Source organism: Zeus faber (genome assembly GCF_960531495.2).
Source record: "Zeus faber genome assembly, chromosome: 1".
In the NCBI taxonomy this organism is placed as follows: domain Eukaryota; kingdom Metazoa; phylum Chordata; class Actinopteri; order Zeiformes; family Zeidae; genus Zeus; species Zeus faber.
The window spans coordinates 19,038,716-19,050,339 of record NC_137193.1 but is presented as its reverse complement, the minus strand read 5'-3'; the positions used below and the strand labels follow the sequence as shown (position 1 = coordinate 19,050,339).

Below are 11,624 nucleotides of genomic sequence, written 5' to 3'. Positions count from 1 at the left end.
ACTTAAACTAGTCAACCTCAACAGAAACAAGAATAGTGAGTCATAGCTCGGATAGGATCAGGTGCTCAGGTGTTTGTTGAAGGTTGTGAGTGTCTGCAGAGCGTAGTGAGCTGGGTGGCTCCTTCCACCACTGGGACAGCGGGTTGGGGCGTGAGGCCTGATGCGTGGTGCAATGTGTGTGGCTGCAGATTAAGTGACTGCCCTGTGGACCGGCACCAAGGATTTGAACTTGATGTGCGCATCTACAGGAAGCCGGCGGAGAGAGATAAACAGAGGCCTTACGTGTGAATGGTTTGGGTGCTTGAAAACCAGGCGAGGTGCTGCATTCTTTATCACTGGTGCTGCCAGTTCTGTTAAAAAAAAACCCCAAGATTTCGCGCTCACCTTAAGCCAACTTACACAACGCGATTCATCAGGACTCGATTTTTGTTTGTTCCTCAGGTACACAACCTTATTTATTACAAGCAGAACACACAATGTAGAAACAGAACAGCTATGGGTACAATATTACATTACAGAACATTTAATTTTATTGCATTACATTACGCCATTTGGTGCGGCACTTTTGTCCAAAGCGACTCACAATAAGTACATTTCATCGGTAGTATTCACACCATCTGTATTTCACAGTCACAGCAAATTAACCTTCTATAGGAATAAGCAGAGTAAGTACAGCTGTGGATGTTTTTTTTTTATATAGTAAAGGGGAGAAACGATCCTCATATCACAGAACAGCCTTTTTGTCCAAGATATTCAAAATACAAACAAATTCAAAATATCTTGTATAAAAGCAGCCACATTTTAGCCAAAAAAAAAAAAAGAAATCAAGAATTTATTTGCAGTAACCAATACAAACTGATTAAATGCATTTGGCTCATCTGGCATAAGTAACAATAAAAATGAGAAAATTGCTATAAAGATTATCAGTGATTCGAGATTCAAGATTCGAGAGGATATTTGTCACATACATCATAAATGATGAAACAACACAAATCTTGTGTACATGTCTATCTATCTATCTATCTATCTGTCTATCTATCTATCTATCTATCTATCTGTCTATCTGTCTATCTATCTATCTATCTGTCTATCTATCTATCTATCTATCTATCTGTCTGTCTGTCTATCTATCTGTCTATCTATCTATCTGTCTATCTATCTGTCTATCTATCTGTCTGTCTGTCTATCTATCGGTCTATCTATCTTTCTATCTATCTATATATCTGTCTGTCTGTCTATCTATCTGTCTATCTATCTTTCTATCTATCTATATATCTGTCTGTCTGTCTATCTATCTGTCTATCTATCTATCTATCTATCTATCTGTCTGTCTGTCTATCTATCTGTCTATCTATCTGTCTATCTATCTATCTGTCTGTCTGTCTGTCTATCTATCGGTCCATCTATCTATATATCTGTCTATCTATCTATCTATCTGTCTATCTATCTGTCTGTCTATCTGTCTATCTGTCTGTCTATCTATTTTTAAATTCGAATTTCGCCACCGGCCACCGGGGGCGCTCCAACGTGTGACTGGCTACAGGGGGCGCGTCTTCAGTGAGGGAAGCGGGTTTCAATTTCAAACCAAAACAGTCTCCCAGAATCTGGAGGCCGAGCGACCGAAACTGGGAACAAACTGGAAACACGGCGACCTGCGCGGAAACCCCGATCGCGGAAAACCAAACAGCGAATCAAACGAGTAGTCGAGCGTGAAACACCCGGCGGCTGCTGCACACAGACCTCAACCCAGACATGCCCAGGTCCAACAGGCAGCGGGAGTACAAGCCCGGGGATCTGGTGTTCGCCAAGATGAAGGGGTATCCGCACTGGCCCGCACGGGTGAGCACCGACGCCCCCGAATCCGTTAAAATCTCAGTTGTCACCCCCGTGCACACGCGTTGGCGCACACGCCCGCATGTACACGCGCAGGGCCTAACGCTAGCTAGCTAGCTACCTAGCGTTAGCATGATGGCCAAGCTGCGGTTAGCCGACCGTCTCGGTTCAGCGCAGCCCATCGATTCACTTCGGCCGACTCGTTTACTTTTTTTCCAAACGCCCATCGATCACACAGCGCGCGTGTAGTCGGGGCGACCGGCCGAGTGCGTTTATTTCACTTTTGAGAACGATTTATTGTTTTAGTTTTGTTTTGCACCGAACCAGGGGGCTCGCTCAGCGGGCGGTGTGAACGTTTTGTTGTCCTCATCATATTAGTCGCACGACTGAGCTCCAATTTCTTGCCGTAAAAGCACCAAGTCGCGTCCCGTGTGCGTTTCACATCAAAGTATAGAGTTGGTTCTTGGTGGTTCCCCAACACATGTCCGGCTGCCTGCCTTGACACGGTGGTCCGATCGCGGGTCTTTTTTGTCTTTCTTCGCCTGCACTTTGTGAGGTTCTGTTTTGCACCGTTGGAGTCGCATAGAGTGTTTGGAGATCGAGTGTAGGGTTCACTGAGTTGTTGTTTGCCTGCCCACAGATTGATGAACTGCCTGAAGGAGCAGTCAAGTCCCCTTCCAACAAGTACCAAGTGTTCTTCTTTGGGACACACGAAACGTGAGTAAAGAGTGTTATCAGCACATCGGAGCCACTGCAGCTTTCGTTCGGTCAGTTATTGATCGTCTCCCCACTGGCACGCTGCACAGTCCCCTGTCAAATCTTTGGCCAAATGGATTTTGGATAGTGGTTATGGCAGGAAATAAGCTCAGGCGCATATATTTTATTATACCAATCAGGTGGAAGAGTTAAAATGTGATTTTAATTCTTGGCATCACATGGGAAACAAACTCTTAAAGTCAAAGTGGTTGGGAGTTATTTTTGTAAATTAAAAAAGCACCTGACGTTAAATTGAGGATGGTTTTTAAACAAGAAATGTGTTTGGTGAACAAACGATGGCGACGCAGTTGAGCAATTAAAAATGTTTTAAATTGTCCTGAACCAATATGATGCACGTGTGTTCGTAGGTGAGTGGACTAACGGTCCTAATGTCTTGTTTCCTGCTCCAGGGCTTTCCTGGGGGCGAAGGATTTGTTCCCCTACGATGAATGCAAGGAGAAGTTTGGTAAACCCAACAAGAGGAAAGGCTTCAGTGAGGGACTCTGGGAAATCGAGAACAACCCGACAGTCACGCACGAGGGCTATGAGGTGTGTATTTGGTATATTATATATAAGGTTTATTCTAAGTATGCAGCCATGTGTTTTTGTTGTTGTTCATGCTTCAATTTGCCTGTTTATAATTTGAGTTTATACACCAATTTGCTTTACAAATTGCAAAGGAGTGAGCTAAAATAAGGAGGAACTGGACAAATTGTGTCAATTTTAATGATGATGAACAACAAACTGATACATAAATGCATATTCACAACAATAGTTCAAGATTTTAAGATGCCTGTCCATTTTTCTACAATCTCTCAGAGACCATTCAGTCTTTTTTTTTCTTTTCTTCGAGAATAATCTATTTTAATCTAATATTTGGAGTGTTCCACGCACAAATAGTGTTTTACCAACAAAAATGGTATCTATCTGAAGTAATTGTGTGCCTCTGTAGTGGAGCAGGGCACATGGAAGGTTCTGGGTTCAAATTGATTTTCTCTTTTTCCACTCAACGCACTAAAACAAATTCTTCTGTCAAGTGAAGTTAATTTCACATCGCCTGGCACACGGTGGGTTCATTGTTTATGTCCCTACATCTTTTTAATTAAAAACATGATGATAAATGTGAAACCAGAACTGCACACGATGGAGAATATGAACACTTTAACATATTTGGAATATACAATTTAATAATTAAATTAACTTACATTTTATAGCACTTTTCTAAAAACAACACTTACAAAGAAGGAAATTGCTTTTCCCAGCCACCATCCCTGTCTTTTTTGCTCCATATCTTAATTGTAAGAAGTATTCTGGTGCCCTTGTGAGATGTGACGCAAATGCATATGCTGTAAATAGCCTATAGCTGTATACTAAATCTAATTAATTTGGAATTGAAAATGTAATGTAATTATTCTACCATGAGTGCAATTTTCCTTTGGTGGGGAAAAAAGCATTGAAGCTCTTACAAAGCTTTGTCACGAACAGCTAAATAATAAAGTATTGCAGCACTTGACCATATCATCAGCTCAACTTTGTAGAGAGAATTAAAAAAAACAGAGATTCACGTTGGCTTTTATTGCCCTGATATGTACATTTCTCTCTTAGCCGGACAAAAAGGAAAGCTTGCCCGAGGGTAAAGAGGAGACGGGAGCTTCAGAGAAGGCGGACGCTGACGGGAGCAGCGACGAGGACGAAGGCGCCCTCGTCATCGATGAGAAGAACGAGCGCGGCGGGACGAAAAGAAAAGCCGGCGAGTCGACAGAGGTGAGGCCCTGGGCATCGTCGCCGTTGCCGCCGCGCGGCGAGGAGATTGTTTGTGCCGCTTGTCCGACTTGCTCCCTGACTCTTCCTCACACCCCACGTAGGCGTCTCCCAAGCGGCTGAAGGACACAGAAGGGGAAGGAGACTCGAAGGTGGACGGAAATAACGCGGAGGCCAAGCGGAACGACGTGGCGGGGCCCAAGCCTAGCGCGCCATCTGCGCCCAGCGAGTCCAGAGCGGACGGCGACAAGACGACTGCAGAGAAGGTGCGTGGCTCTACGGTTCCTTCTCCTTAACATGTCTTAAAATATTTGTAAATTAGAATTTGGAAGTTCATAATCTCAACACAAACTTTGTCTGTGATTTTATTTATCCATATATTTCCTGTTGTCAAAACAAGTTCTTCTGCGTCAGACTCCACAGTTCTTATAATATCAAACCCTATAGTCATACTAGGCGTGGGCGATCGTGCAAAATTTTGATCATCCAATTGCGCAATACACAAGGGTTAAAATAACATTTAAAGTCACATATATTACAGTGGATGTGTCCCGATTTTTAAATAAGTATAATGAACAAAAAAACATTGGTTATTTATCCTGTACTTGTATGTTTGGACGTTGTAATTGCTATTTACAATGGGGGGAAAAAAGGATGGTTTTTTTTGTCAGAGGCGAACGCTGGTAATGGTAAATGGACCGCATCTTATAGCGCTTTTCCAGTCTTGCGAGCACTCAAAGCGCTTTACAATACAATTCATACGTCGATGGCAGCGACAACCGTGCAAGGTGCACACCAGCTCACCGAGAGCACTTTAGGGTTCAGTGTCTCGCTCAAGGACACTTCGACCTGCTGCCAGGAGGAACGGGGCATCCCCCAGGAACCCTCTGATTACTGGACAACCCGCTCTACCTCCTGACGCCACCTGACTGTGTGAACAAACCGTCCGTTTGTTTACACTCAGTCCCATGCTCGCGCTGCTCCCACATGCAGACACTGTGAAGCACCGTAACGTAAAATATTGCCGTAAAGCAGTTCTGCCGCTGATTTGTGACATGAGGGGCTGTACGTGCAGTTCTCCTTTCACGTGAGCGTGATTTGATCACTTGTTAAACATGGACTGTGAGTGAACATGGTAAACTGCATTTACGCCGTTTCAATGCTCGACAGGGTTTTCCCTAGCCGATAAAAAAACAAAAACGTCTGCCCAAGCCTAAGTCCTAACACTGAGCCTAATATTTACCTGTTGGGGAAAATACCAATTCTATACTAACCGTTCTCACTTTAATCTAGTTCTCTTAAATAAAATTAAAAATCTTAAATTGTATTCAAATTTGTCCTAAAAAGTCCTTCAAACATTCTATTTAACTCACTGATACCTGCAGGCAACCTGAATTCATATCTGCATGGGTCATTGATTCAAGATTCAAGGTTCAAGAGGTTTATTCGTCACATACATATACATATCAATGCAACGCACCCGGTATTTACACACAATATGTCCTAGACTGAACACAGTACCTACCTAAGAATTTCTACTTGACCAACTAACTGATTCCTAAAACATAATGCAGTAAGTTGAATACTATAGAATAAACATTGGAAATGACAAATATTATAAATGTGACACGTGCTGATGACTACAAGGTACATTTGTTAAATAACTGAATAATCGATGTGCCACTGATCCGTTCCTTGCTCTCCTGCAGCCTGTGACGGACAGCGCTTAACACCAAATCTGAGTGGAAAAGCCCAGGACCGCTCTGCTCCGTGGGAATCTGAGGCATCGAAACGACCGAGCTGCAGGATCGCTGTGTTTCTGCTGTTTTAATTCAAAGGGGAATTTTAAAACCTAAAATGTTTGTATTGAAAAATAAAACAAACAACACATTCAGTTGCAATTTTGGGGTATCATATATCCCGAAAGTTTCCTAATCTGATTTCAAACAATTTAATCGAGCACTTTAAGGCTCCTTTATAAATGACATTTTGGTGTGTAAATATTTTTTATTTCTAAGTGCAATTACATAATCACAAAGTCTTGATGCTTGGTGTCAAATGTATTTTTAGTTCTGTGGGCATACATACTGAATTCCTAATAATGAAATCTAAATTACAACTGAAATAAGAATAGTTTTTTTTTTGTTTTTTTTTTTTAACTGAAAGAGAGCTTTCCTCCATATAATTATAATTGACTGAAACCATTACACCGTTTGGTTTAAAATGTGTCCATAAAATACAACTGTTTCTTTCTCATTTTAGCTTTAATAGAGTATGTAGAGTATTGATGGTGAGGGTTCTTTTGCTTTTTTCCCCTCTGCCTTTCGTCAGTTTCACCCAGTTTTTCAGCAGATTTCAATTAATAAAGTGATTTTTATTTTCATCATTACACATCGCCTAGTTCACTGTAGGAAGTGTTTATGCTACCAAGCTTTTATTTCTTTAATGCATTGCATGCTTTATCATAGGTGACCAAATTATGCAATTTATTTCACTCAGTCCCGCGTACGGTTTACTAGGATTCCGTGTTTGGAAAGATTTGAACGTGTAGTGTATTTCTCTCTGGATTTCTCCCTTCAGAGTAACTATTTGTTGTTGACGTGCTTAGATGAACGCAGAAAGACATTCCTGAATGTTATTGTAAAAAATCCTGGTCTTGAAAGTGAAGAAACTGCATTTGGAAAAGAAGCTCGGTGTTCGATTTTTGCTGTCGTGTTTTTTTTTTTTTTTTCTTTTTTGATTTTTTTGTTATTTCCCTTTTGAAATTCTCACCGCTTTCGATCAATTTATGAAGATGTTTTTTTATTTTTTATTTTTTTTTATTTTTTATGCAGTAGGTATCATAATAAGAGGGAGAGATTAGAGATAAGAGCGATTCTAGAATATGTTGAGTTACAAAAAAAAAAAAAAAAGATTTACACAGGTATATGCAAGAAAAATTAATTTGGTGCTCGTTGGCTCCTCCTGGCATTTCCAGAAACCTACCGCCTCGAAAGTCTTGGTGTTTTGGCCTTCAATCCACAAGCCTTTCAAGCAAGAGAACGTGTGAAATACAAGTATCTAATGTTTCTATTTTACCATGGCAATTTTTTTTTCTGGAAGTTTTTCTGTGGTAGTTGTAGAGTTTTAGTCGAGCCTTGTGGGGTCTTGCTTTTGTCTTGGTCATTTTGTTTTTACTGCTTGCCATATTTCTACTGCTTGTTTTAAGTGATTTAATGTACCTGACACATTAGGAAACAGGAGTTAACCTCAAACATGCAGATATCCTCAGTTCTTAGATTAAAAATAACCCTAAATGTTCTGCCCATGGTTTGACTACCTTTCGAATGCAGTTTCCATTTCGTTAAATCTTGATCCCGGACAACCACTTCCACCTGAACTCACTTCTAACACAAAGTGTTCAAGGCCCAAGTTCACCGCTCATGCGTTTTACGGAGAAAACTCTGGATGTCATTTTGGATTATGGTATAATCCTCGGTTTGTCCTCACCTTGTCATTTTTTGCTGAATACCACTCGATTTAGTCTGCTGCGTAGTTTTACCATTGTAGTCATCAGGCCATTTAATAAACATGTTGATTACAAAAATCGCTGTTGTGTGGAATCATTTCTTCGATCCGTGTTAGGCAGCCGTGTGGTTTAAAGCCGTTACAAGACACATCTACTAAACTTTGTTCACAATGCCCCAAATTTATCAGAAATATGACAAAACGTGTGTGGATTTTGAAGGACAGTGGGGGCTAATCTCTCCCTCCCTCATTCCTGGCCTTGTGCTACCGGGGGCATCGATTCTCTGGACGTCCACGTGGCACACAACATTAATGACTGCTTTATCCAAACAAAAAGGGCTGCCTTGTGCGATTCCTAGGGACACACCCGTCATCGGTACGGCGGACACCGACGCCCACAGGGTTTGCCATTGAACCTGATGCCCGTGGGGCCTGGTTTGCTCTACCACCAATGATGGCCTCCATTAATAATGAATGAATGCGTTTCTAAAAGTTGTCCATTCGCCACACCGCAACAACCCCCATCGCCCGACCGTTCTGAAACGGCAGAATTAAAGTTGATCGACATGTAAGGGTTTTAAAAACGATCCGATGACCAGCATGAAAAGTCTAAAGCCACAATTCTACGTCGGATCCCCGGGACGGACGCTGGGCTGGTGACCCCTTGTCACTAAGAGCACTTTGTTCTGTATCCTATCTCTGTGCAAGCACATTAAGCAGCGTGCTCTTATTGACTTTCACTCGAGTAGCCATGCCAACGTGGTACTTTCCCTCTCACTGGAGTCATTTTGTCTCTTGGTATTTGCACTTGGAGTGAAAAGCTGCGCTCCGGTGGCGCTTCATACCCTGGCCTCACTCCTCCTCTCCAGCCGGGGGCGCAGCAGCAGCAGCTGCAGCAACAGCCTGGCCAGCGTTGGGGACTGGAATACGCATGTGACATTGACAACCACCGTACGTAGGGGTGCCGTGTGTTATTTCCACCACACAGATAGCAGGTAATTAGTAAATAAACGTGAAATTGTTAGAGGACACGGGTCGTTGCTAAGCGCGGTTAGCCAGCGCTAGCTGACGGGATAACGTTGACCTACCTGCGGGATAGCATTTAGCTTAGCATGTCTTCCTCCCTGCGGTGGACCCTCACCGGCTCCTGTCTCCCTTCTCTCCTCCAGCAGAATGAGGCTCACAGCTCTCCTGTCCATGGCAGCCAAGGTGGTCCTTCCAAAGGACTACCGCTACGGCATGAACCGGCCCTGGACGGAGGCTGCCAAGCGGCGCAACCCACCGGGCAAGAAGAGGAGGAAGGTGTTTGTGGAGCCTCTGACCACCGAGGACTGGACTGTCTTCAGAGGAGACACGGTGAGTGAAATCATATTTTTACATGAGAGTCTAGGAGGATCGTACTAATAATATGCGCCACACTGGCTCTGCTCATAACCCTGTGTACGTATAGTTCTCATGCACTACACGTGATTGCATACATGCACACATTTTGTTTGTATATGGTCGATTCTTTTCCATTTTCTATTCTATCTTCTATTTTATTGCTTTGCATATTTGTTCAAATGTGTGCTGCTATAACACCTCAATTTCCCTCTAGGTATGAATAAAGTATGTATCCAAATTAATCCAACATGTTTGAAATGTATAGATGTTGTTTTCATTGCATTGAAAGGCTCATCTATCTTGTTCAGTTTAGCCAAAGAAATTCTCATAATATGTTGCCAAAAGCTTTTGCGATATCTGAAATGTTGCAGAATGGTCATTCTCCTGATGTAATTGTACAGTGGGAGGCCTGCATTCGTTGTTTCTGTATTGTTTTCCCAGGTTGAGATCCTAAAAGGCAAGGACAAAGGGAAACAGGGCAAGGTGGTCCAGGTTGTCCGAAAAAGAAACTGGGTTGTTGTGGAGGGCCTTAACACAGTAAGATAAAGATAATCCTATTTTTCGCTTTGGGAAATCATGGTGTATATTGGAGGCTGCAAGGCCTTGTATATAATAGGAACACCAGCTGATAGATTTGTTCTCTTAGAAATAAACATTAAAAAAAAAAATCTGTAATGTCTTTGATAATATCTTTTTGAATTATTATTTCCTCGGCGTATGTACTGTCACTTAATTTTACCATGGCTGCTGTGCATTTGCTTTTTAGCTCCATAAGATGGAGCCAAATAGCAGGGCTGTGAGATTTGAGCAGATTTGACAGCGCCATTGCATAGTTGTTAAATTATGCTCTTCTGGAAACGCCTTGTTTGCCGTTACTTTTTGATTTTTACAAATCGGGAGTCCAAAGTCATGTATGATTTCTCTACCCAGCATTTCAGGTACATCGGCAAAACATTAGATCACCGTGGGACCTACATCCCCAGCGAAGCTCCGCTCTTGCTTCACAGCGTTGCTCTGGTCGACCCCACAGACCGGTAAGAGCCTTGCGGCCGTAGGTGGATGTTGGTGCAGGTGTATCGCTGGCGTCAGCTTTACAATTTGCACTGGTTTTGACACGCTGACCTCGAACCTTCAGGAGCCCCACCAAGGTCGAGTGGAAGTACACAGAGGAAGGAGAAAAGGTCAGAGTTTCTCTAAGGACCGGTCGAATCATCCCCAAACCTGTTGTAGAACGCAGGGATGGCATTGTCGCGATGCAGTGGAAAGGTGAGCAGCGGCTTTTGATGATTTTGTTATTTATGTGTATGGAACTCCTCACCTTCGAATAGGGTCTTGCCAAAGATCTTACTGGTTGAATGACTCACTTAACTGCAAGTTGGGAAATGCAAGATTTATGTTTCATTCCTTAATATGCACATAAGCTATTTTGGAACCTTAATGCACTCTTGATCACTTTCCGTGTGGATGTGTGCGTCGGTTCCCTGTGAGGATAATCTCACTAGTATTTTGTTGATGCCTCTGCAGACGGACCTAAAGACACTAGTCCAGACGACACATTAGAGAAGACCTACGTTCCCTCACTGAAAACCCTGGAGGAGGAGGTCATGGAGAAATTGGGAATCCAGGAGCACAGAAGGCAGCAGACCTCCTACTGGTATTGAGAGGAGAACCTGAGAGACAATCATCACTATGCTTATTATTTTCTTTCCGATTGGATGGAAAACTGAAGATGCTTTATAATGCAGAGTCTTCAAACAGGCGTTTTGCAAAGATACTTGAAATGATAACAAGCAAGGAACAGCTTGGAGTTTAAAAAGATTGTTTAACGTTCATATTTGTGGAGAAAAAAAACACAACATTTGGGGGAAATGGATATGCCAATACACTGTACTTGATCTGCAACTTGGTTACCTCCAAATTCCTTCATCTTTTTGTACCATAGAATGCTATCTGAAATTATTATTGTTTTTTTCAAGTTACTATAAATAAATATCACAAATAAACCAAACCTTTCAAAGATTGGGATTTTATTAATATGCATTTAACCGCAATGCAATAACAACAAGGGGAGTATTCTATCTATGCATTGCCCCTTATTCATCTTCATTATATTTACTGGATATATAATATATTTGTACTTGATATGGAGGTTTTTTTCATGCAACTTAAACTGCAAACTCTCAAATTGTATTCCTTGAGAAGATATTATTCTACATTAAGTTCAACTTTGTTGACAAAGCTGGTAATGTTGTGATAATACAACAAAATGCGAAATTAAAACGATACACTTTCACACACAGGTACATTTGAAAAAATGGTGTGCTTCCCGTTTTGGAAAGGGTATAAAATACAGTATAAGTTAATCATCCTATTCATGGTACCAG

General features: G+C 41.9%; 2 protein-coding genes across 4 annotated transcripts; both read left to right on the top strand.

Annotated features, from left to right (window-relative positions):
- Window positions 1-1,572: 1,572 nt before the first annotated feature.
- LOC307242611 (hepatoma-derived growth factor-like) lies at window positions 1,573-6,736 on the top strand. The gene is made up of 6 exons (XM_080017129.1): window positions 1,573-1,839; window positions 2,474-2,550; window positions 3,000-3,138; window positions 4,195-4,353; window positions 4,455-4,616; window positions 6,060-6,736. The coding sequence occupies exons 1-6, from the start codon at window positions 1,753-1,755 to the stop codon at window positions 6,078-6,080; spliced, it is 645 nt and encodes a 214-aa protein (XP_079873255.1). The 5' UTR covers window positions 1,573-1,752; the 3' UTR covers window positions 6,081-6,736.
- A 1,997-nt stretch (window positions 6,737-8,733) lies between these two features.
- mrpl24 (mitochondrial ribosomal protein L24) lies at window positions 8,734-11,248 on the top strand. 3 transcript variants are annotated; one of them, XM_080005494.1, is made up of 6 exons: window positions 8,734-8,852; window positions 9,027-9,213; window positions 9,682-9,777; window positions 10,171-10,274; window positions 10,376-10,506; window positions 10,765-11,248. In XM_080005494.1, exons 2-6 carry the CDS (start codon window positions 9,031-9,033, stop codon window positions 10,899-10,901), a joined length of 651 nt encoding a protein of 216 aa, XP_079861620.1. In that variant the 5' UTR covers window positions 8,734-8,852; window positions 9,027-9,030; the 3' UTR covers window positions 10,902-11,248. The 3 variants fall into 3 exon arrangements, with proteins under 3 accessions (XP_079861620.1, XP_079861621.1, XP_079861622.1); XM_080005495.1 differs by having other exon boundaries at window positions 8,753-8,808; XM_080005496.1 differs by having other exon boundaries at window positions 8,766-8,808; window positions 9,030-9,213.
- Window positions 11,249-11,624: the final 376 nt, after the last annotated feature.

Bases quoted from the DNA above. Each gene is read 5' to 3' on its own strand.
- LOC307242611 (XM_080017129.1), top strand. From the start codon at position 1,753: ATGCCCAGGTCCAACAGGCAGCGGGAGTACAAGCCCGGGGATCTGGTG. The intron at 1,840-2,473 runs GTGAGCACCGAC...GCCTGCCCACAG, and splicing joins ATCCGCACTGGCCCGCACGG to ATTGATGAACTGCCTGAAGG. The intron at 2,551-2,999 runs GTGAGTAAAGAG...TTCCTGCTCCAG, and splicing joins TTCTTTGGGACACACGAAAC to GGCTTTCCTGGGGGCGAAGG.
- mrpl24 (XM_080005494.1), top strand. From the start codon at position 9,031: ATGAGGCTCACAGCTCTCCTGTCCATGGCAGCCAAGGTGGTCCTTCCA. The intron at 9,214-9,681 runs GTGAGTGAAATC...TTGTTTTCCCAG, and splicing joins CTGTCTTCAGAGGAGACACG to GTTGAGATCCTAAAAGGCAA. The intron at 9,778-10,170 runs GTAAGATAAAGA...TTCTCTACCCAG, and splicing joins TTGTGGAGGGCCTTAACACA to CATTTCAGGTACATCGGCAA.